The 26,292-nt window shown below is 47.0% G+C and overlaps 1 protein-coding gene across 7 annotated transcripts in view; it reads right to left on the minus strand.

Moving 5' to 3' along the window:
• ARMC1 (armadillo repeat containing 1) overlaps nt 1-26,292 on the minus strand; it is a 156,968-nt gene that overhangs the window by 43,108 nt on the left and 87,568 nt on the right. For all 7 annotated transcript variants that reach the window (XM_063923797.1, XM_063923795.1, XM_063923800.1 and 4 more), the window contains one exon: nt 17,001-17,190. In XM_063923797.1, coding sequence (XP_063779867.1) covers nt 17,001-17,190 — 190 coding nt within the window. The remainder of the gene's footprint in view (nt 1-17,000; nt 17,191-26,292) is intronic.

Consider the following 26,292-nt stretch of genomic DNA (forward strand, 5'->3'; position numbering starts at 1 on the left):
TGTATTAGTAGGTCTGGACGTTTGAGAGAGCAGAAGTAGAGCATCCATTGCCATTCTTTGCTGGTCGTCCTGTTTAAACTTCCTCACTACCCTGGGTATTAGGGTAATTTGAGGAAAACCCATCTGCCAGATGAATGTCCTGTCTCACCGATAAGGCATCCACAACGATCGCCCTGGGATCCTTCTTGACCCGTATGTGAGCACTCCGTTGTTCCACCAAGACGTTCTGAGATACATCTCTTAGCACGCACCTCGTTTTCAAGAGTCCGGAAGATCTCTGGGTGTAGAGCCCATTCACTCCTCTGAATGGTGTATCAACTTGAAAAAGTCCATTTCCCCGTTTTTGATTCTCGGACTGAGAACGGCGGACAATGTTAGATGATGAATCCTACCTCTTAGGTATGTGACTTACCTTCTTCACCCCCTTTTCGGCTGAGAGTTCCTCCCTGATGTTGACAGGACCCTACTGCCGTTGCCTTGTCTGAGCGGAACTGGACTGGTTCTTTTATGAAGACTGTCCCGAGCCTACACCGGTGCCCTGTATATGGCCCGAGGTTTCCACCTTTATTGGTAGACAGCACTTTGGGAACACAATTTCCCTGACACTAGTGTCAGAGTCTTTCCAATCTGATATTGAAATTATTTTCCTTTGTCCCGCTGAGATGTCTGTAGCCACCAGGCTAATGACCTTCTTACTTTTGTCATAAATTCCATAATCGGTCTTTATTATGTGAAGCAATCCATTAACACTTACCACAACTTATATTCCCAGCTGGTCCCTCCAGGTATCAACCAGGCCCACACTGCTGCTCTCCCATGATCCATTGAAGTCTAGGCATATCCAGTGTGGTGTGATTGCAGATTCTACTAGGTAAGAATCAGATGCTGCAGAGACTCAGAGTGGAATTGTGCATACTCCCTCCTGTTGATGCAGATACTATCAAACCCATCCCTGCATTGCTGGGTGAATGGATACCGTTTGACTGTGTGGCAATTCTTGAATTCTACAGTGAACCTTGGATTTATTGTTGCGAGGTAACACATTACTCTCTGCAGACGTGATCCAGTACAGCCCCCAAGTAAGTCATCGGATGTGACGAAACTGGGGTGATTTTTGATTTTTCCCAAGTTATGAGTCGCTTCCCCTGCCAACTCATTATTGCTTTTGCCATTGACAAAGAGCAATCTCTGCGACTGTGCCAGTATTAAAAGATCCTAGGTATGGGAAAAAAACCTTAACCCCTGCTGGCGGAGATAAGGTGTTATTACCCCCATATTTCTAGTATATACCTGGGGACTGAGGCTAACCCAAAGGGTAAAACCTAAACTGAAAAACACTTTTCTGGAGGATAACACTGATGGATAATCGTATAGGAACCTGTAGGTAAGCTTCCTCTATCTCCAGGGATTTGGAGAAAAAAAAACCCGGCTTCATGCCACACATAAGGAACATATAATTCCATGTTTCCAAATGTATTTGCTCAGTCTTTTTCGGATTGAGCATGAGTCGAAATGACTCATTTGGCTTCCGACTACGCCAGGTTGAGGTAAAACCTTGTCCCTGTTAGTCAGAGGAACTGGAATGACTGTTCCTGACTGAAGCCAATTTCTGACCTGCTTCTTGCAAAGCCAGGCCTTCGTCTATAGGCGAGATAGGCTGTGTTGAAGGTGAAAACATAACTAGAGATACCATGCCAGGTTTGTATGACCTGAGAAAGTCGGCCCTCCAACCTGGGGTCTCCCAGGCGGAACTCCTACCATCAGCTGATGGTTTCATTTTTCTACAGTACCTGGTATTCCCGATAGCCATCCGAGTACCAACCAGGCCCACACTGTAGTTCTTTTGGTAGCTCAATAGTTTCCTAGTCTCAAATCACATTGACGTGGGATTCAGCCTATGACAGGCTTCATTTGATAGTGTAATAGCCACACGTGCACTGTATGTGGAAGGAACCGGACATTCTTGGAATCTGCTTCTAACTCCAGAATATCTGTCAATTCATACAAAAAAAGGATTATTTTCAGAACAAGACCGTGATTCCACCTAGAGCACCTGGTATTCGCAGATCACCAGGCCCCACACTGCATAGCTTCCAAGATCTGATGAGACTGTCCATATTCAGTGTGGTGTGGCTGTAGATCTTCCACCTACCCCGCTAAACTGCTCTGTGAGCGGGTATAGTTAGAGCTGATGCCCTGGAGTAAATATTTTGCCCAAATCCAATGCTTCCAGGAACATTGCAGTTTTTTTTTTTATATGAGCCATATAAGATTTTTGCTCTACTGAAAAATCTCCTTCCATTACATGAGCCCAGGCAACCACTGCCTTTGTCATTTAAGCCGAAGCCCAGGCTTGGCCTCATGACTGCCCTAGACAGGAAATTTGAAAGCAAAGCTATTGTAGATTCTCCCTGTCTACTTTAGGAGCCATCTCCCCCTTTTTTTTTTTTAAAACAATCCCTAGCTGGAAGCAGATCATAGGAATTCCATTTCTTAGGAATTCTAACTTTTATTTGGGCGTAACCCAAACCTCTTCCATGATTTCCGTCAGCTGATCTTGGAATTCAAGTATTGGGATGTTTAACACAGGTGCCTTGGCTTATAACACAGGCTTAGCTGTATCCTCTAAGGATAAGATGGATTCATTGCTTTCAATTTACTCAGCTATATTCGACAGCTGAGACCTACCTCTTTTTTTCATATGATGTAGAATATTTGGGCTTTCATCTTCTGATGAATCTAACAATGTGTAGCCTGCGAGGGTAAAAGTTTACTCACCATTGTTTCTGAGAAGCTGCTGTATGTAAGGGCTTGTGACCCTATTCCTGGTAGAGGATTTTGGGGGGGATTATCCATCTAACTTACTGGATAAAGCTTGTGTAAATATAGCCCAAGGTGGATACACTTGTACCTGCATCCACCTTGCCTGTTGAGCTAAAACATTATGCATACAAGCCGTCCTGAACCAGATCATGAGAGGATAATACAGCTTCAAAAGATGGTATGAGTGTTCTCACCATTGCCGCTATATTACATGACAAATAAATCAGCACTTCCGCAGTGTACTACACAATTTTGTGACTGTATCACCTTTAAAATGATATCCATTCGATCCTACTCATGCACCAGCATTGAGGATCTGCAAAACAAACTGACAAAACATGTAGCAAAGTCAGCATCATACTAGCAGTCAGTCACATGTTATACATTTGTATATTAAGCAATATGAGCACATCGTCAACTACAATAATACTTTAAGTATGTAGGAGAACACATTTACTGAATCATGTTTAACATATGTAACGTATTCAGACGCAATGCGACAGAAACAACAGTAGATAGAGATTTAGTGCTGTATAACCCGTACTCGGTAGAGTGGGATACAGGGAGACTCACCTCGCTTCCAGGATCGATCAATACGTTAGCGAACGTTGAGTGGATCCAGATGCTACTAGTGTACACTGCCGCTCCATGTACCTAGTGAACACAGACGTACCGGTCACGCAGCCGCCTATGCTGCGGCCGGGTCCTTTGTGGTAGCGATCAGTGAACACAGACGCCCGGTCACACAGCTGCCTAAGCTGCGATCGGGTTCCCTCATCTTCCAGTGTAGCTGGTAGCGTCTGAGACGGAAGCGAGGAAACAGTTCACGGCGGGAGACTCGGCGGAAACTGGTAATGAACCGGGGGGAGGGGCGACCAGGACAGCTTCTGACTCCCCACCTTGACATCAACCCTAGGGATCGCAGCCTCATACTATTCCTGGAGCCTATGATCCCTAAGGCTAAGAGCTGGAACACCCGTGGTGGCGGCACGTCAGCTATTGTTTGGTAGTCTCCTCCCAAAACAGTGCAGCTGTGTCCGAATTCCATACATGCTACACGGAACCGATGCATTACCTTCTCCCCGTGCTCCGGCCACAGCCTGGTAACGTCTGATGGACCTGCTAGTATATCCGACACAGACGGCCGCCGAAACAGCACTGTACTCGTGGATAAGTGTTGCCGCGAACCGGCGGAGAGTTGTTGGAGCGACTCTTTCCAATATGCGTATAAGACGCTGTTAAGAAAGATCACTAAAAATAAGAATTTACTTACCGATAATTCTATTTCTCGGAGTCCGTAGTGGATGCTGGGGTTCCTGAAAGGACCATGGGGGAATAGCGGCTCCGCAGGAGACAGGGCACAAAAGTAAAGCTTTTACAGGTCAGGTGGTGTGTACTGGCTCCTCCCCCCATGACCCTCCTCCAGACTCCAGTTAGGTACTGTGCCCGGACGAGCGTACACAATAAGGGAGGATTTTGAATCCCGGGTAAGACTCATACCAGCCACACCAATCACACCGTACAACTTGTGATCTAAACCCAGTTAACAGTATGATAACAGAGGAGCCTCTGAAAGATGGCTTCCTAAACAATAACCCGAATTAGTTAACAATAACTATGTACAAGTATTGCAGATAATCCGCACTTGGGATGGGCGCCCAGCATCCACTACGGACTCCGAGAAATAGAATTATCGGTAAGTAAATTCTTATTTTCTCTATCGTCCTAAGTGGATGCTGGGGTTCCTGAAAGGACCATGGGGATTATACCAAAGCTCCCAAACGGGCGGGAGAGTGCGGATGACTCTGCAGCACCGAATGAGAGAACTCCAGGTCCTCCTTTGCCAGGGTATCAAATTTGTAAAAATTTACAAACGTGTTCTCCCCTGACCACGTAGCTGCTCGGCAGAGTTGTAATGCTGAGACCCCTCGGGCAGGCGCCCAAGATGAGCCCACCTTCCTTGCGGAATGGGCCTTAACAGATTTAGGCTGTGGCAGGCCTGCCACAGAATGTACAAGTTGAATTTTGTTACAAATCCAACGAGCAATCGACTGCTTAGAAGCAGGTGCACCCAACTTGTTGGGTGCATACAGTATAAACAGCGAGTCAGATTTTCTGACTCCAGCCGTCCTTTAAATGTATATTTTTAAGGCTCTGACAACGTCCAACAACTTGGAGTCCTTCAAGTCGTCTGTAGCCGCAGGCACTACAATAGGCTGGTTCAGGTGAAACGCTGATACCACCTTAGGGAGAAAATGCGGACGCGTCCGCAGCTCTGCCCTATGTCGAATGGAAAATTAAATAAGGGCTTTTATAAAACAAAGCCACCAGTTCAGATACTCTCCCGGCCGAAGCCAGGGCCAGTAACATAGTCACTTTCCATGTGAGATATTTCAAATCCACATTCCTTAGTGGTTCAAACCAATTGGATTTGAGGAAATCTAAAACTACATTTAGATCCCACGGTGCCACCTTAGGCACCACAGGAGGCTGTATATGCAGTACTCCTTTGATAAAAATCTGGACCTCAGGGACTGAGGCCAATTCTTTTTGGAAGAATATTGATAGGGCCGAAATTTGAACCTTAATAGATCCCAATTTGAGACCCATAGACAATCCTGATTGCAGGAAATGTAGGAAAACGACCCAGTTGAAATTCCTCCATCGGAGCACTCCGCTGCTCGCACCACGCAACATATTTTCGCCAAATACGGCGATAATGCTTCGCGGTGACTTCCTTCCTTGCCTTTATCAAGGTAGGAATGACTTCTTCCGGAATGCCTTTTCCTTTTAGGATCTGGCATTCAAACGCCATGCCGTCAAACGCAGCCGCGGTAAGTCTTGAAAAAGACAAGGACCCTGCTGAAGCAGGTCCCTTCTCAGAAGTAGAGGCCACGGATCGTCCGTGACCATCTCTTGAAGTTCCGGGTACCAAGTCCTTCTTGGCCAATCCGGAGCCACTAGTCTTACTCCTCTTTGCCGTATAATCCTCAATACCTTTGGTATGAGAGGCAGAGGAGGAAACACATATACCGACTGGTACACCCAAGGTGTTACCAGCGCGTCCACAGCTATTGCCTGCGGATCTCTTGACCTGGCGCAATACCTGTCCAGTGTTTTGTTGAGGCGAGACGCCATCATGTCCACCATTGGTTTTACCCAACGGTTTAATAGCATGTGGAAAACTTCTGGATGAAGTCCCCACTCTCCCGGGTGAAGGTCGTGTCTGCTGAGGAAGTCTGCTTCCCAGTTGTCCACGCCCGGGATGAATACTGCTGACAGTGCTATCACGTGATTCTCCGCCCAGCGAAGGATCCTGGCAGCTTCTGCCATTGCCCTCCTGCTTCTTGTGCCGCCCTGTCTGTTTACATGGGCGACTGCCGTGATGTTGTCCGACTGGATCAACACCGGTCTTCCTTGAAGCAGAGGTTCCGCCTGGCTTAGAGCATTGTAGATTGCTCTTAGTTCCAGAATGCTTATGTGAAGAGACTTTTTCAGGCTCGACCACACTCCCTGGAAATTTCTTCCCTGTGTGACTGCTCCCCAGCCTCTCAGGCTGGCATCCGTGGTCACCAGGATCCAATCCTGCATGCCGAATCTGCGGCCCTCCAATAGATGAGCCTCCTGCAACCACCACAGAAGGGATACCCTTGTCCTCGGCGACAGGGTTATCCGCAGGTGCATCTGAAGATGCGACCCTGACCATTTGTCCAACAGATCCCTTTGCATGGAATCTGCCGAAAGGGATTGCTTCGTAAGAAGCTACCATTTTTTCCCAGGACTCTTGTGCATTGATGTACAGACACCTTTCCTGGTTTTAGGAGGTTCCTGACCAGGTCAGATAACTCCTTGGCTTTTTCTTCGGGAAGAAAAACCTTTTTCTGAACTGTGTCCAGAATCATCCCCAGGAACAGCAGACGAGTTGTCGGCATTAATTGGGATTTTGGAATATTCAGAATCCATCCGTGCTGCTTTAGCACCTCTTGAGATAGTGCTAAACCCATCTCTAGCTGTTCTCTGGACCTTGCCCTTATTAGGAGATCGTCCAAGTATGGGATAATTAATACGCCTTTTCTTCGAAGAAGAAATATTATCTCGGCCATTACCTTTGTAAAGACCCGAGGTGCCGTGGACAAACCAAACGGCAGCGTCTGAAACTGATAGTGACAGTTTTGTACAACGAACCTGAGGTACCCCTGGTGTGAGGGGTAATTGGAACGTGGAGATACGCATCCTTGATGCCCAAGGATACCATAAAGTCCCCTTCTTCCAGGTTCGCTATCACTGCTCTGAGTGACTCCATCTTGAACTTGAACTTCTTTATGTACAGGTTCAAGGACTTCAGATTTAGAATAGGCCTTACCGAGCCATCCGGCTTCGGTACCACAAAAAGAGTGGAATAATACCCCTTCCCTTGTTGTAGAAGAGGTACCTTGACTATCACCTGCTGAGAATACAGCTTGTGAATGGCTTCCAAAACCGTCTCCCTTTCTGAGGGGGACGTTGGTAAAGCAGACTTCAGGAAACGGCGAGGTGGCTCTGTCTCTAATTTCAACCTGTACCCCTGAGATATTATCTGCAGGATCCAGGGATTTACCTGCGAGTGAGCCCACTGCGCGCTGTAATTCTTGAGACGACCGCCTACCGCCCCCGAGTCCGCTTGCGAAGCCCCAGCGTCATGCTGAGGCTTTTGTAGAAGCCGGGGAGGGCTTCTGTTCCTGGGAAGGAGCTGCCTGTTGCTGTCTCTTCCCTCGTCCTCTGCCTCGTGGCAGATATGAATAGCCCTTTGCTCTCTTATTTTTAAAGGAACGAAAGGGCTGCGGTTGAAAGGTCGGTGCCTTTTTCTGTTGGGGAGTGACTTGAGGTAGAAAGGTGGATTTCCCGGCCGTAGCCGTGGCCACCAAATCCGATAGACCGACCCCAAATAACTCCTCTACGCATCGCCTGTCCACTGTCGTGTCCATAAAGCTCTTCTGGCCGAAATGGACATAGCACTTACCCGTGATGCCAGTGTGCAGATATCTCTCTGTGCATCACGCATATAAAGAAATGCATCCTTTATTTGTTCTAACGACAGTAAAATATTGTCCCTGTCCAGGGTATCAATATTTTCGATCAGGGACTCTGACCAAACTACCCCAGCACTGCACATCCAGGCAGTCGCAATAGCTGGTCGTAGTATAACACCTGCATGTGTGTATATACCTTTTTGGATATTTTCCATCCTCCTATCTGATGGATCTTTAAGTGCGGCCGTCTCAGGAGAGGGTAACGCCACTTGTTTTGATAAGCGTGTTAGCGCTTTGTCCACCCTAGGAGGTGTTTCCCAGCGCTCCCTAACCTCTGGCGGGAAAGGGTATAAAGCCAATAACTTCTTTGAAATTAGCAGTTTTTTATCGGGGCACCCCACGCTTCATCACACACGTCATTTAATTCTTCTGATTCGGTAAAAACTACTGGTAGTTTTTTCACACCCCACATAATACCCTGTTTAGTGGTACCTGTAGTATCAGCTAAATGTAACATCTCCTTTATTGCCAAAATCATATAACGTGTGGCCCTACTGGAAAATACGGTTGATTCGTCACCTTCACCACCGGAATCAGTGCCTGTGTCTGGGTCTGTGTCGACCGACTGAGGCAAAGGGCGTTTTACAGCCCCTGACGGTGTTTGAGGCGCCTGGACAGGCACTAATTGAGTGTCCGGCCGCCTCATGTCGGCAAACGACTGCTTAAGCGAGTTGACGCTATCCCGTAATTCCACAAATAAAGGCATCCATTCTGGTGTCGACCCCCTAGGAGGTGACATCCTCATATTTGGCAATTGCTCCGCCTCCACACCAATAACGTCCTCATACATGTCGACACACACGTACCGACACACAGCAGACACACAGGGAATGCTCTATACGAAGACAGGACCCACTAGCCCTTTGGGGAGACAGAGGGAGAGTCTGCCAGCACACACCAAAAAACGCTATATATGACAGGGATAGCCTTATGATTAAGTGCTCCCTTATAGCTGCTTTTATATTAATATATTGCCATTTATTTTGCCCCCCCTCTCTGTTATACCCTGTTTCTGTAGTGCAGTGCAGGGGAGAGACCTGGGAGCCTTCCTGACCAGCGGAGCTGTGACAGAAAATGGCGCCGTGTGCTGAGGAGATAGGCCCCGCCCCTTTTTCGGCGGGCTCGTCTCCCGCTATTTAGTACATTTAGGCAGGGGTAAATATCTCCATATAGCCTCTGGGGCTATATGTGAGGTATTTTTAGCCTTTTTAAAGGTTTTCATTTGCCTCCCAGGGCGCCCCCCCCCCAGCGCCCTGCACCCTCAGTGACTGCCGTGTGAAGTGTGCTGAGAGGAAAATGGCGCACAGCTGCAGTGCTGTGCGCTACCTTAAGAAGACTGCAGGAGTCTTCAGCCGCCGATTCTGGACCTCTTCTTGCTTCAGCATCTGTGAGGGGGCCGGCGGCGTGGCTCCGGTGACCATCCAGGCTGTACCTGTGATCGTCCCTCTGGAGCTTCATGTCCAGTAGCCAAGAAGCCAATCCATCCTGCACGCAGGTGAGTTCACTTCTTCTCCCCTCTGTCCCTCGTTGCAGTGATCCTGTTGCCAGCAGGAATCACTGTAAAATAAAAAACCTAAGCTAAACTCTCTAAGCAGCTCTTTATGAGAGCCACCTAGAATTGCACCCTTCTCGGCCGGGCACAAAAATCTAACTGGAGTCTGGAGGAGGGTCATGGGGGGAGGAGCCAGTACACACCACCTGACCTGTAAAAGCTTTACTTTTGTGCCCTGTCTCCTGCGGAGCCGCTATTCCCCCATGGTCCTTTCAGGAACCCCAGCATCCACTTAGGACGATAGAGAAAATACAGTAAGACTAGAAACATAAAACAAGAAAGCTTGGGGCTGCTAACAATCCAGCAGCTCTCTGACAATGGTTCGGCTCCTGCCGCACCAAACAAAAAAAAATAAGAATTTACTCACCGGTAATTCTATTTCTCGTAGTCCGTAGTGGATGCTGGGTACTCCGTAAGGACCATGGGGAATAGACGGGCTCCGCAGGAGACTGGGCACTCTAAAAGAAAGATTAGGTACTATCTGGTGTGCACTGGCTCCTCCCTCTATGCCCCTCCTCCAGACCTCAGTTAGGGAAACTGTGCCCGGAAGAGCTGACACTACAAGGAAAGGATTTGGAATCCAGGGTAAGACTCATACCAGCCACACCAATCACACCGTACAACTCGTGATAACTATACCCAGTTAACAGTATGAATAACAACTGAGCCTCACTGAACAGATGGCTCATAACAATAACCCTTTAGTTAAGCAATAACTATATACAAGTATTGCAGAAAATCCGCACTTGGGACGGGCTCCCAGCATCCACTACGGACTACAAGAAATAGAATTACCGGTGAGTAAATTCTTATTTTCTCTGACGTCCTAGTGGATGCTGGGTACTCCGTAAGGACCATGGGGATTATACCAAAGCTCCCAAACGGGCGGGAGAGTGCGGATGACTCTGCAGCACCGCATGAGCAAACTCCAGGTCCTCCTCAGCCAGGGTATCAAACTTGTAGAATATTGCAAACGTGTTTGACCCCGACCAGGTAGCAGCTCGGCAAAGTTGTAATGCCGAGACCCCTTGGGCAGCCGCCCAAGAAGAGCCCCCTTCCTTGTGGAATGGGCTTTTACGGATTTAGGATGCGGCAGTCCACCTGCAGAATGTGCAAGTTGAATCGTGCTACAGATCCAGCGAGCAATAGTCTGCTTAGAAGCAGGAGCACCCAGCTTGTTGGGTGCATGCAGGATAAACAGCGACTTTAGCCGACTCTAGCCATCCTGGAACATAGATTTTCAGGGCCCGGACTACATCCAGCAACTTGGAGGCCTCCAAGTCCCGAGTAGCCGCAGGCACCACAATAGGTTGGTTCAAATGAAACGCTGATACCACCTTAGGGAGAAATTGGGGACGAATCCTCAATTCTGCCCTGTCCCTATGGAAGATCAGATAAGGGCTTTCACATGACAAAGCCGCCAATTCTGACACACGCCTAGCCGAAGCCAAGGCCAAATATATATATGACCACTTTCCACGTGAGATACTTCAACTCCACATTCTGAAGTGGCTCAAAACAATGTGATTTTAGGAAATCCAACACTACGTTGAGATCCCAAGGTGCCACTGGAGGCACAAAAGGGGGCTGAATATGCAGCACTCCCTTAACAACGCCTGAACTTCAGACAGCGTCTTTCCTAGCCTTTAACAGCGTAGGAATCACTTCATCTGGAACGCCCTTTTCCGTTAGGATCCGGCGTTCAACCGCCAAGCCTTCAAACGCAGCCGCGGTAAGTCTTGGAACAGACAGGGACCCTGCAGTAACAGTTCCTGTCTGAGAGACAGAGGCCATGGGTCCTCCGAGATCATTTCTTGTAGTTCTGGGTACCAAGTTCTTCTTGACCAATCCGGAACTACGAGTATAGTTCTTACTCCTCTCTTACTTACTATCCTCAGAACCTTGGGTATGAGAGGAAGAGGAGGGAACACATAAACCGACTGGTACACCCACGGTGTCACTAGTGCGTCCACAGCTATCGCCTGAGGGTCTCGTGACCTGGCGCAATACTTTTTTGGCTCTTTGTTGAGGAGGGACGCCATCATGTCCACCTGTGGCCGTTCCCAACGGTTCACAATCTGCGTGAAGACTTCTGGATGAAGTCCCCACTCTCCCGGGTGGAGGTCGTGCCTGCTGAGGAAGTCTGCTTCCTAGTTTTCCACACCCGGAATGAACACTGCTGACAGTGTTAGCATGTGATACTCCGCCCATCGGAGAATCCTTGTGGCTTCTGCCAACGCCATCCTGCTTCTCGTGCCGCCTTGTCGGTTTACATGGGCGACAGCCGTGATGTTGTCTGACTGAATCAGCACCAGCTGGTTTTGAAGCAGGGGCTCTGCTTGCCATAGGGCATTGTAAATGGCCCTTAGGTCCAGAATATTTATGTGTAGGGAAGTCTCCTGACTCGACCGTTGTCCTTGGAAGTTTCTTCCCTGAGTGACTGCTCCCCAACCTCGGAGGCTTGCATCCGTGGTCACCAGGACCCAGTCCTGAATGCCGAATCTGCGGCCCTCGAGAAGATGAGCACTCTGCAGCCACCACAGCAGAGAAACCCTGGCCCTCGGGGACAGGGTGATCAGCCGATGCATCTGAAGATGCGATCCTCACTTGTCTAACAGGTCCCACTGAAAGTTTCTTGCATGGAACCTGCCGAAGGGAATTGCTTCGTAAGAAGCTACCATCTTTTCCAGGACTCGCGTGCAATGATGTACCGACACCTGTTTTGGCCTTCTCCTCCGGGAGAAACACCTTCTTCTGTTCTGTGTCCAGAAACATGCCCAATATCAGCAGACGCGTCGTAGGAACCAGCTGCGACTTTTGGATATTCAGAATCCAGCCGTGCTGTTGTAGCACTTCCTGAGATAGTACTACTCCGATCAACGACTGCTCCTTGGATCTCGCCTTTATAAGGAGATCGTCCAAGTACGGGATAATTATAACTCCCTTCTTTCGAAGGAGTATCATCATTTTGGCCATTACCTTGGAACACACCCTCGGTGCCGTGGACAGTCCAAACGGCAACGTCTGGAATTGGTAATGGCAGTTCTGTACCACAAAACGGAGGTACACCTGGTGAGGTGGGTAAATGGGGACATGTAGGTAAGCATCCTTGATGTCCAGTGATACCATGTAATCCCCCTCTTCCAGGCTTGCAATAACCGCCCTGAGCGATTCCATTTTGAACTTGAACTTCCTTATATAAGCGTTCAAGGATTTCAAATTTAGAATGGGTCTCACCGAACCGTCTGGTTTCGGTACCACAAACATTATGGAATAGTAACCCCGTCCCTGTTGAAGGAGGGGAACTTTTATTATCACCTGCTGGAGGTACAGCTTGTGAATTGCCGCCAGTACTACCTCCCTGTCCTGGGGAGTAGCTGGCAAGGCTGATGTGAGGTAACGGCGAGGGGGAGACGTCTCAAATTCCAGCTTGTATCCCTGAGATACCACTTGTAGAACCCAGAGATCCACCTGTGAGCGAACCCACTGTTTGCTGAAGTTCCAGAGACGGGCCCCCACCGCACCTGGCTCCACGTGTGTAGCCCCAGCGTCATGCGGTGGACTTAGTGGAAGCAGGGGAGGATTTTTGTTCTTGGAAACAGGCTGTATGGTGCAGCTGTTTCCCTCTACCCCTGCCTCTGGGCAGAAAGGACGATCCTCTAACCCGCTTGCCTTTCTGAGGCCGAAAGGACTGTACTTGATAATACGGTGCTTTCTTAGGCTGTGAGGGAACCTGAGGTAAAAAAGTCGACTTCCCAGCTGTTGCTGTGGATACGAGGTCCGAAAGACCGTCCCCAAACAATTCCTCACCCTTATAAGGCAAAATTTCCATGTGCCTTTTAGAATCAGCATCACCCGTCCACTGCCGAGTCCATAATACTCTCCTGGCAGAAATGGACATCGCATTAATTCTAGATGCCAGCCGGCAAATGTCCCTCTGTTCATCTCTCATATATAAGACTACGTCTTTAATATGCTCTATGGTTAGCAATATAGTGTCCCTGTCAAGGGAATCAATGTTATCAGACAGGGAATCAGACCACGCTGCTGCAGCACTGCACATCCATGCTGAAGCAATAGCAGGTCTCAGTATAGTACCTGAGTGTGTATACACAGACTTCAGGATAGCCTCCTGCTTTCTATCTGCAGGCTCCTTTAAGGCGGCCGTATCCTGAGACGGCAGTGCCACCTTTTTTGATAAGCGTGTGAGCGCTTTGTCCACCTTAGGGGAGGTCTCCCAGCGTAACCTATCCGTTGGCGGGAAAGGGTACGCCATTAGTAACCGCTTAGAAATTACTAGTTTCTTATCTGGGGAACCCCACGCTTCTTCACACAATTCGTTTAACTCATCAGATGGGGGAAAAGTCACTGGCTGCTTTTTCTCCCCAAACATAATACCCTTTTTTGTGGTAACCGGGTTAATGTCAGAAATGTGCAACACATTTTTCATTGCCGTAATCATACATCGGATGGCCCTAGTGGATTGTATATTTGTCTCATCCTCGTCGACACTGGAGTCAGACTCCGTGTCGACATCTGTGTCAGCCATCTGAGGTAGCGGGCGTTTTTGAGCCCCTGACGGCCTCTGAGATGCCTGGGCAGGCGCGGGCTGAGATGCCGGCTGTCCCAAAGCTGCGTCATCGAACCTTTTAAGTAAGGAGTTGACACGGTCTGTTAATACCTTCCACATATCCATCCAGGGGGCGACATCACACTTATCGGCACCTGCTCCGCCTCCACGTAAGCGTCCTCATCAAACATGTCGACACAGCCGTACCGACACACCGCACACACACACACAGGGAATGCTCTGACTGAGGACAGGACCCCACAAAGTCCTTTGGGGAGACAGAGAGAGAGTATGCCAGCACACACCACAGCGCTATATAAACAGGGATTTACACTAACAAAAGTGATTTTTCCCTATAGCTGCTTAATATACTCAGTTTTCGCCTAAATTTAGTGCCCCCCCTCTTTTTTTTACCCTTTGAGCCTGGAAACTGCAGGGGAGAGCCTGGGGAGCTGTCTTCCAGCGGAGCTGTGAAAAGAAAATAGCGCCGGTGTGCTGAGTGAGATAGCTCCGCCCCCTTCTCGGCGGACTTCTCCCGCTTTTTTATATACTTTTATGGCGGGGGATTATGCACATATACAGTTTATTAAGACTGTATTATGTGCTTTTTGCCATGTAAGGTACTCTAATTGCTGCCCAGGGCGCCCCCCCCCCCCCAGCGCCCTGCACCCACAGTGACCGGAGTGGGTGGTGTGCATAGGGAGCAATGGCGCACAGCTGCAGTGCTGTGCACTACCTTAATGAAGACCGAAGTCTTCAGCCGCCGATTTCCTCCGGTTTCTTCCGTCTTCTGGCTCTGCAAGGGGGACGGCGGCGCGGCTCCGGGAACGGACGATCGAGGTCGGGCCCTGTGTTCGATCCCTCTGGAGCTAATGGTGTCCAGTAGCCTAGAAGCACAAGCTAGCTGCAAGCAGGTAGGTTTGCTTCTCTCCCCTAAGTCCCACGTAGCAGTGAGTCTGTTGCCAGCAGATCTCACTGAAAATAAAAAACCTAACAAATACTTTCTTTTCTAGAAGCTCAGGCGAGCCCCTAGTGTGCAACCAGCTCGGGCCGGGCACAGATTCTAACTGAGGTCTGGAGGAGGGGCATAGAGGGAGGAGCCAGTGCACACCAGATAGTACCTAATCTTTCTTTTAGAGTGCCCAGTCTCCTGCGGAGCCCGTCTATTCCCCATGGTCCTTACGGAGTACCCAGCATCCACTAGGACGTCAGAGAAATGGTTTGCCTGAGCCGGTGGGCGGGGATATATGGACGGGCCAGTTGCATCCTGGGAGGCCTGAAAGCTTTGATCGTTTGGTGCCAATCCGCTGTCGCTCCATCATATCCCATTGTTATCCTGTGGATAACCTGTGGACCCTGCCGGAGAAAATAAAAGCTCAATTGTCATTTTTAAAAAGAAAAATACAAACCCTAGGGGTCTGTACCTCACTTAGTATAAGCAATAAACGTCAAAACAAAGCTTTATGTAGCATGTAATTAGCCAAACACAAGTTTTTACATTTTAACCCCCCTCCCCATAAAAAAGGTAATGTAGAAATGCAAAAGCATTCAACACTCTGGTTTAGAATTAAATATAAACAAGCTACCTTTTCCTTTCATATCCATAAAATCTCTAGTGTCTTGAGTTTTACAAGGCATGTAGGGACATGAATTGACCCTTGAGGTGTTAGGGAAATATATCACTGGTTTCTCTCCCCTGATCTGGAGACAGGGGGTCAGGCACATGTAGTGAGATGCTCAGATCAGGGAAATTATAAACAATGCATGGGCATGCCAGAAAGTTTTGTATTGTGGCTCTTATTAGTAATGCCAATGTTCACGTGACATGTTAATCTACTCCCCAAAACTCCTTGAAGATCTGTGAGCCATCCTAAGATCTGTGACCCTATACTAAAGATCATTCCAAACCCGAGCGACAGCATGCTCTGGACAAAGCGCCTTAAGAACTCATTTGCATTAACACAGAAAGCCATGGAAAAGAAGGGGGGCTGTGTGATGGAGCAAGCAGGGATAAATATCAAACCCCACAAACAAAGTGTATACAATTCTTGGGAGGCCATCTGACACATGGGGAACTGCTCCATCTTCTAAAATCTCCCTGCAAACCCTTTTTGTTTAGTGAAAATGATTTGCCTAAGACTCTTTTTGCAGGAGCAGTACGAGTTACCGGCACATGGGATCCTGGCACTCGAAATACAGATGCCGGGATCCCGAGTTGTACGCAGCCGAAACCTAACCCCCCTTCCCCCGCAGCTTACCTGCCTTGCGACACGGTCTCTCCTCATTCGGGATTCCAGCTGTCGGTATTCCGGGGCAGGGATGGTATACCCATTCTGGATGCTGGCATTAAGAATAGGGCTGGTTTTCTGACTGCCGGGATACAGACAGCCGGGATCCTGACTGCTTCCCCTTTTTGCATGTACGGAATTGTATGTATGAATTATTTTTGCATACACTGTAAGCATTGTATCTTTCTCACATTATACTTAATTTAATAAGATTGGTCTATGTGATCCTTATCGGATGCATTTTGCCTGTGAAGTCAGTTAATCCATGCTACATATCTGTACTAAAGGGTTTTTTTGTAATAATAACTGGGATATTTATGGCAGATTACTTAATTGTGAGTGGGAGAGATACTGGGAAGTGTAATAATTTCTGTAACCTGACATGGTGGTTGTTTTTTGATGAACTCTATGTCCGATACAGAGGTCTGATCTGTGCTGAAAAGTGTCCCCACCAATTTGTGCATTATTGACAGATGGTACTAAGGATGATGAGTATTCCACGCTGAATGCGGGAGTGAGTGGCATTCCTCATCACCTGCCGTCAGTCATTTATGAATATCTCAGGATTGGTCTCCTTTGTTTGTGCCTCATTAACAATGCATGCTGGATAAGGTGTTGTAGTTTCCAGAGTTAAAAATCAAACACCCAAACTTTGTAATCTAGTACAAAATGTATGAGTCAAACTTCAAAATGCTTACTGTATCATCAAGGCCATCAATATGCAAGACCACAGTTTTGGCACGTTTATTCGTTGTTCCAAGAAAGAACTGGGCCTTCCGCCTTCGTGAGTTCATCTCATTCATACTATCACCATCTGCTGTGCTGGATGATTGCAGAAGATCGTAGACTTCAGTAGCAAGAAGCTGGGTGTCCCCAGGTGTAGTAGTCCTGTATCAAGACAAAGACCACTAATTACACTGAGTAAAGATGTGAAAATTTCAATGTATTCTGTGGACATATAGCTTGGGACTTTAGCTGGCTTATGACATAAAAGCAACACAATCTGTCCAATAAAACAGAAAAAAAAATTTGAAATCACAGGCCCAAGTGTCAGGAGAGTGATGCAGAGTAACAACAACCAAAATGGATGATAATAATAAATCAACCAGGAGTGTTTAGCATTTTATACTGTTGCCCTTTTAAATCACGTGAACAGAATTGCCAACGGTGAATATACACACAGACATGAGAAAAGCGACAAACCCCAAGTAAAGGATGGCTGAATTGCAGGGCCCTTGTTTCATAATTTTCTTTAAATAGGGAAGTCTTTTACAAAGGCATTTAAACTCGCTCCCTTTATTTATATTCACAAGCTATATCATATTTACTGTTTGGGTAGGAAAAACAGAAAACAGACCTTATCTACATTTTTCACAGGAAATAACTTGTATTTTTAAAGCTGGGTACACACTGGGTAATATATCGGGCGTTGGAGCGAATGCCCAATATATTGCTATCCGTCATTAGGTGTGACCGTTAACGACATTGTTCACCGACATAAAGCACTGGCTGTGCAGTGCAGCCGATGGCCGATAGATCTAAAGATATTTTGGCGCATCTGGCTGTGTGTATGGGCGGTCTGCCAACCACTCATACACTTACTGCAAGGGCTGACGTCACAGCTGGGCAGGTAAATTCAAATGCCCGCCAAGCTAAGTGTCCTGACTGACACGTCGAGCAGCCCATCAGTAAGTGTGTATACTTACCTGAATCAGCTGCTCTTTTGAAGTGATGCAGGTCTGCCGATGTGTTGATCAGGTGTGTACCCAGCATTAGACAACATGGTGCACATCTATTCGCTACAAAATTCTGTAGTAGCCCTACGGTTTATATTTGCGTGTGATTTATAGGTAAATGTACTTTGCACATTATTGCTTGTACCTTACCGGGTGCGAGCAAACCTGCGTGATGTTATCAATACCCTATCAGATGTTGTGTGTGTGTGTGAAAACAATGCTACTATGGAATCTCACGACTAACTGAATCACCCCCTTGAATCGCTGGTAAGAAATTTCATTAACTGTTGTTCTCTCCCAAATTACTTTTACACCAATAGGCTACAATACGACATTTACTCCAAATTGTAATAAAATAGTTCAAGTAGACGGATATGCACTTTACACAAAGACTGAGATTTTTTTTATATGGTCCAGGAGCAAAACACACATTTTGATTTTCAATACCTATTCTCACCTATCTATCTACCAGCCTATCAGACAAATGATCTGACACTTACATTTGCCCTCCAAGTAAGACTCACATCCTCTGTACACAGCAGATAGGCACCGGTACTCAGGATTAATTAAGGTTCACAGTTATTTATCCCTGTATGATATCACATAACTGCTGTGTGTGCGTGTGTGTAGATTACCATGTCAAACATGCCACCTGCACACAAGCCTGTGTATATGGTCACACAAGAGTAAGACTCATAGGAGGTCTCTGAAAGGCAGATTTAAAATGTATGTATAAGAGGTAAACACAATGGCAGTCTACTGAATGTCAGGTTCGTTTCTTTTGTTCTTGCTAATGAGCCACATAAGTTACAATGTGATCACATTAATCCTTACTTTTATGAGAACAGGAAGGTGGAGATGCTGCTTGGGACTGGCTAGAAAGTGACCTTGAACAACTAGTTACCTTAGTGTATATGTGGTCATCCTCCTATTTGTGTCCCATGGGATCTTTCTGATTTGGTCACTGAATTCATAGGAAATAAAATGTGTTGGATAGTTTCACAATGTATTACTACAACACTTAAGTAATTATTAAATCATTCTTTGGGTCATTAGCTATTGTGGCCAGCACTGCATGGGTTCGTTTTTACTACTATAATTTTTTTCTATTTTTTACAGAAATTTCCGATATACATTTATTTTCTCTCTCCACAGGCTGTGGGCTGTTGGCATCCACTCTCCTGACCGCAGGCTGACGATTAAAGAGTATAATTTTCCTCCATACCGGACAAGACATATTGGGGGAAATTTAATAGCGTGCAGCTATCAGCGCGATTCCAGCAAGCCTGCCCGATTTTTTAATGCAGCAATACCAGGTTGATGCTGCCTTTTCCATTATTGTCACTTTAAAATATGGAGCAGACGCACTGGAATTGCCACGGATACCTACATCTTGCAGGCTATTACATTTCCATCATACTATACTTGCAGGATACAATGTTGAATAATTTATTAATAATAATAATACTTCAGTAGAGGTAACTGTAATACCATTATTAATCATTCCTTTAGATAAAAGGTTTGAGCCTGACTGTTCACATAGATATGCAGGATAAACTCCCAGCGGATTATGGGTAAGAGTAACATGTGACTGTTGGCGATAGGATGAAATTCTCTAGTTTACAACCAATACACTGTCAGACAATAAGGGGCACAGTCAATTAGCGCAGGGCTTACCGGGAGCTTCCCCAGGCTTCAGTTCCCAGCTTCCCGAGCACATTAACCGATCGCTCCAGGCCCTTAACCCGGAATCCATGGGTTAACGTACGTTAGACGTGGGCCTACCGCTGGAGGACGATTGAATAGCTCCGGATTTTACCGCTCAAAGTCTATCCTCCTGCGGCTAATTGAATATGCTACTATGTATAATTATCTGGCGGACAATGTGGTTCCGACTCCGGTAACTTGCCACCAATGTAATCAGCTGGGACTGTATATTTAAATTGCCGGTTACTGCTTCTATAGGTTGATACGAGTCTAGTGTACAACTTCCTTATCAATGCACCAATCCTCCAAATTGATTTTCTTTCTCTCTAAAAATATGTAAACTGGAGAGATTAGTAATAACTGAAATAAAAGTAATATACCTTAGAAAGGAAAAAAAAAACAGTTTTGGAAACAGCAGCAATTGAAGAGAATATATTTACTAACTTTATTATGTATTTTAAATTCCTAGCCATTTTCAATACACTCCACTTGCATAACTAATAACAAAACATTTGATACTTTATCCTTGTTGAACTTCATTAGCCATCAGAAACTACCGCACAAGTAAATTTGAAACACTAAAAGACGATCAATGTCTAATGTCTCTAATCTTAACGACAAAATGGATACCTTTAAGGGACAGCTGATAATTAAAGTTGTATTAACGTTACTAATCACTTTAAGTGAATCCTAATTTGGAAGAACAGATTACTGCACTGGATTTATCCGGCAAAGGCTTCATCTATTTCTTTACAAGTGGATAGTTAGTTAACATGCTGATTATCTAAAGCTATATAAAGAAACAAAGTTAATTAACGGAAAAAGTTTGGCCTTTGAAACATAAAACAAAGCTCTTACCAGAGGGAACAGCCTTCTTTACAGACCATAAAATTCAATTATTAAATAACAGTTGAAGCTGCTAGTTTTAATGTAGTTCATATGGACACATTAAAATGTGTGAAGCATGCATAAATACCAGCATTGACAAACTGCTCTCCTCTTTATTATGCTCAGCATCGAATGCGCTCAGTGTTATTTCTGCATAGAACTGTGGAAGGTGTCACTTCTGGTCTTGGGAAAAGTCAAGTAAATATGTCTTTAAGCTTGACTTGAAGTAAGACTTGACATTTTATGTTTCTGCTGACAAAGAGTTCCCAAGTTGACATAACATAAATGTCTTTAAAGTTTAGTTTCCTTGTGGAAACCAGATTAGCCCTTCACTGCCGGGGGGCCTGCAAAAATATTCCTCTATACAAGTGGAGTGCAGTCAAGCAAGCGATGGGAGCGGAAGGAGTTAATGCTTGGACTGTCTGGCTGCAGGACATAAGCATCCATCAGACATTGTTTAGAGATGTTCTGCAACTGTAAATTAGTTCCGGCAGATTATTAAAAATAGTGGTAATTGCGAGTTAGATTATCAGGAGATGGAGGCATATTTAACCTAGGCGAGCATTCGCTAATCTACTCTTTAACCTTTAAGATGTCTTTGGAAACCGTGCACAGCTCTAGTGACATTTTGTGAATGTCATGATTATTCTGAGGATTTGGCATCTAAGTTTCTCTGTGCTCAGCCGTCATGCTCACAGTAACAAATGGATCTATGGTAATACCAAAGCAGATCAACTAGGCCTCCACTAAATGGGCTTACACACGGTGCAATATTTCTTCAGATCGTACGTTCATCTTCCCTGCCATGCGGGTAGTCCGCCCCGCATGTCAGTCCACCCCCCCCCCCCCCCGCACAAATACAAAAGCATCGCATGGCCGGGAGATGGTCGTCGCTGCCCACTCAAGCAGGTCGGAGTACCATACGGACTTTCTCCTGAAGTGTTCTTGCCTTGTCTTCTGGTAGGAACACCTTCTGGGCCACACTAACCAGCAACATCCCCAAGAACAGGTGCCTCCGAGTTGGCTCCAGGTGGAACTTCTGTAAGATGAGGATCCATGGTCTGACAGAAGACGGATAGTGCGGTCGATATGGATCAATAAAAGCTTCCTGGATCTTGCTTTTTTTTTTTTTATCAGAAGATCGTCCAGGTAAGGGACCACATTGACCCCCTGTACCCGGAGTTGGAACATCATCTCTGCCATCACCGTCATGAATACCCTCGGGGCTGTGGACAGGCCGAAGGGCAGTGCCTGGAATTGGAAGTGATCGTTCATCAGGGCAAACCGCAGGTACGCCTGATGAGGCGGCCAAATTGGAATATGGAGTTAGGCGTCCTTGATACCCAAGGAGACCATGAATTCCTGTTCTTCCAGGCCCACAATCACTGCTCTTAAGGATTACATTTTGTACTTGAAAACCATTAGGTAAGGGTTCAACGACTTTAGATTCAAAATGGGCCTTACCGAACCGTCCGATTTCGGTACTACAAACAGGTTGGAGTAATAACCCCTGCCTCGTTGTGGTATTGGTACTGGAACAAGGACGTAGGACTGGACCAACTCTTGGATGGCCTGTTACAACGTAACTTGCGTATCCTCCAAAGCTGGTAAGCTTGATTTGAAAAAGCGTTGGGGAGGAGCACCGTCGAACTCCAGCTTGTAGTCCTGAGAAATGAGCACCCTGACCCAGGTATTCTGGCAGGAAACCTCCAACACGCAGCTGAAGTGACGCAGTCGATTCTCACCTCGAGATCCCCTCGGGGTGGGTGGGCACAGTCATGCTGAGGCCTTAGAGGAAGCGGAACTGGTGGTCTGTTCCTGAGAGCTGGTGCTTGCAGGTTTTCTGGACTTACCTCTGGTGCCTCTAGTCGCATTGGAGGCACCTCTGGCCTTAGATCGAAATTTGTGAGACCGAAAGGACTGGACAGATGGCCCCGGATAGGAGTGTCTCGCCGGCGGGGCCCCAGAGGGGAGAAACGTGGATTTCCCAGCCATAACTTTGGAAATCCAGGTATCCAATTCAACCCCAAAGAGCCATTCCCCAGAAAAGGGGAGGGATTCTACACTACATTTGGATTCTGCGTCCGCAACCACAAGGCCCTGCGCGCCGACACTGCCATGGCAGAAGTCCTAGCATTAATGTTCCCCATCTCCTTGAGCGAATCACAGAGGACACGTTTAGTGTCCTGAATGTGTTTTAGGAGGGTCACCATAGTGACCAAGGGCATATCCCCGGATAGGCCCCCCTGAATCTGGGTGGCCCAGGAATGAATGGCATGGGTCATCCAGCAACCCGCAATGACTGGCCTTGTGTGACACCTCCTGCCATGTAAATAGATTTGAGTGTAATCTCTGTCTTCCTATCCCCAGGAACCTTCATGGTAAAGGGGCCCGGGGCAGGCAGCATCGCCTTTTTGGACAGGCGAGAGACCGATACATCCACCCCAGGGGGTTCCTACAAAATTTTCTACCTTCAGGAGCAAATGGGAAAGTGCACAAATATTTTTTGGACACTTGGAATGTTTTGTCTGGATTTTTCCAGGCCAGCTTGAATAGGTCATCTAACTCTGTAGAGTCAAGGAAAGTGACATTAGGCTTGTTTTGATCAAAGAAAAACGACTGATGTGACGCAGCGTCCTCTAGAGGTAGCTTTAACACGTCCCATATAGCCAGAATTAGGGGTTAAATACCATGAGCAAAATCAGGATCCCCACTAACTATTGTCTGTATCAGAGAGTAGAGCAGGTAACCAACGCTTCTGTGGACCTGCATGAGAGAGGGGTGGCTGTGCTGCATCTGCCCTGGCAGCTAAATCTGCAACAGCTTGTTCTAGTAGTCTTCTGCACATTAGCAGCGAGCTGGGATGACATATCTGACATCATAGTTTTAAGAGACCCTAACCAATGAGGCTTTGGACCCTCTCTCGCAGCCCCTTCACTGATTTGTGAAGATTGGCTGCATTGTTCACAGGAAACCGAATCAGTAGATAATGGGGAGAATCTGGTGTGACATACACTGCACAGCTTGTGTTCAGCCATGTTTCACAGTAAGCACAATAACATACACACACAGAGTTATATTGCAAGCCTGCCCTACTGCATGTGAGAGGAGACACAGAGAAAAGGACACCAGCACACCCTGAGCTGTACAGCCCTAGTGAGGCTGTCAGCTCACTATATTACAATAAACACTAACAATTCCTGTCCTAAAGAGGACCCAGATAGTGTACACAAGCGGCTCTCCCCCTTTGCTACACCCTATACCAGATATCCAGCATGGCTGAGGAATCAGGAAGCGCTGTGTGTGCTGCGTATGACTGCAGTAAGCAGAGGAAGGCGCCAAAATGCCTCAGGTCCCGCTCTGATGAAGCTCCGCTCCCTCCAAAGGCGCCGGAGCTACAGATATATATTATACTGGTAAAGTCTCCTTACAGCTGAAAAACATCACAACAACTGCTAGTTCTAGCGGTTTTGTGCCAGTCTACACGGGGGATGTTGGCGGGATGATAGCAGGACACACACACACCCCCACCCTCCAGGGAGGGTCCCGTACTACGCGCCCGTGGTCAGCCGCAATTTGAACCGGGGCCCCCGGTGTGTACTCACCACCGATGTCACCTTCAGGCAGCGTTAGGGGTGTGCGGTGTGCTGCGGCTGTGACAGCCAAGGCGCAGTGCCCCGCTGAACAACCACCCCCCTGCAGCAGGGAAGCGGCTCTGCACCTCGTAAGGCTTGTGACAGCCCCTCGCCTAACTCCCACGGTGCAGGTATGCTGTTGCCCAAACAGCATACCGAAAATAACAAACAGAAAAAAAGAAATTGAAAAAAACTCTGAAGCTCAGAGACGTGCATCCTCTCCTGAGGGCACTTTTTTCTAAACGGCCTGTGGAAGGGGGCACAGAGGGGAGGAGCCGGCACACCCAGTTGAAGAAAATTAAAGTGCACTGGCTCCTTTGGACCCCGTCTATACCCCATCGTACTAGATTCCCCTATATGCCTTACGGATGCTAGAGAAATTCACTTAAGGATTCAGGAATTGCTACACAGTTAAACGGCATCCATTAATGCGGTAATGAGTGTGATGGGTTTGTTTTTTTAATTTCAATACGTTTTTATTGATTTTTTGCAGACATACAAACAAAACATTAAACAAAAACATCGTATGCCAAGCTGGTACAGGATATAGAGTGTAAATACTGTATGCATAACCAGAAAATAACAACAGAAAAATAAGAATTTACTTACCGATAATTCTATTTCTCATAGTCCGTAGTGGATGCTGGGGACTCCGCAAGGACCATGGGGAATAGCGGCTCCGCAGGAGACTGGGCACATCTAAAGAAAGCTTTAGGACTAACTGGTGTGCACTGGCTCCTCCCCCTATGACCCTCCTCCAAGCCTCAGTTAGGATACTGTGCCCGGACGAGCGTACACAATAAGGAAGGATTTTGAATCCCGGGTAAGACTCATACCAGCCACACCAATCACACCGTATAACCTGTGATCTGAACCCAGTTAACAGCATGATAACAGAGGAGCCTCTGAAAGATGGCTCACAACAATAATAACCCGATTTTTGTAACAATAACTATGTACAAGTATTGCAGACAATCCGCACTTGGGATGGGCGCCCAGCATCCACTACGGACTATGAGAAATAGAATTATCGGTAAGTAAATTCTTATTTTCTCTAACGTCCTAAGTGGATGCTGGGGACTCCGTAAGGACCATGGGGATTATACCAAAGCTCCCAAACGGGCGGGAGAGTGCGGATGACTCTGCAGCACCAAATGAGAGAACTCCAGGTCCTCCTCAGCCAGGATATCAATTTTGTAGAATTTTACAAACGTATTTGCTCCTGACCAAGTAGCTGCTCGGCAAAGTTGTAAAGCCGAGACCCCTCGGGCAGCCGCCCAAGATGAGCCCACCTTCCTTGTGGAATGGGCATTGACAGATTTTGGCTGTGGCAGGCCTGCCACAGAATGTGCAAGCTGAATTGTACTACAAATCCAACGAGCAATAGTCTGCTTAGAAGCAGGAGCACCCAGCTTGTTGGGTGCACACAGGATAAACAGCGAGTCAGATTTCCTGACTCCAGCCGTCCTGGAAACATATTTTCAGGGCACTGACAACGTCTAGCAACTTGGAGGCCTCCAAGTCCCTAGTAGCCGCAGGCACCACCAATAGGTTGGTTCAGGTGAGACGCTGAAACCACCTTGGGGAGAAACTGAGGACGAGTCCTCAATTCCGCCCTGTCCGAATGGAAAATCAGATAAGGGCTTTTTCAGGATAAAGCCGCCAATTCTGACACGCGCCTGGCCCAGGCCAGGGCCAACAGCATGACCACTTTCCATGCGAGATATTTTAACTCCACAGATTTAAGTGGTTCAAACCAATGTGACTTTTGGAACCCAAAACTACATTGAGATCCCAAAGTGCCACTGGAGGCACAAAAGGAGGCTGTATATGCAGTACCCCTTTTACAAACGTCTGAACTTCAGGGACTGAAGCTAGTTCTTTTTGGAAGAAAATTGACAGGGCCGAAATTTGAACCTTAATGGACCCCAATTTCAGGCCCATAGACACTCCTGTTTGCAGGAAATGTAGGAATCGACCCAGTTGAATTTCCTCCGTCGGGCCTTACTGGCCTCGCACCACGC

Source organism: Pseudophryne corroboree, chromosome 5 (genome assembly GCF_028390025.1).
Source record: "Pseudophryne corroboree isolate aPseCor3 chromosome 5, aPseCor3.hap2, whole genome shotgun sequence".
NCBI classification, from domain to species: Eukaryota; Metazoa; Chordata; class Amphibia; order Anura; family Myobatrachidae; genus Pseudophryne; species Pseudophryne corroboree.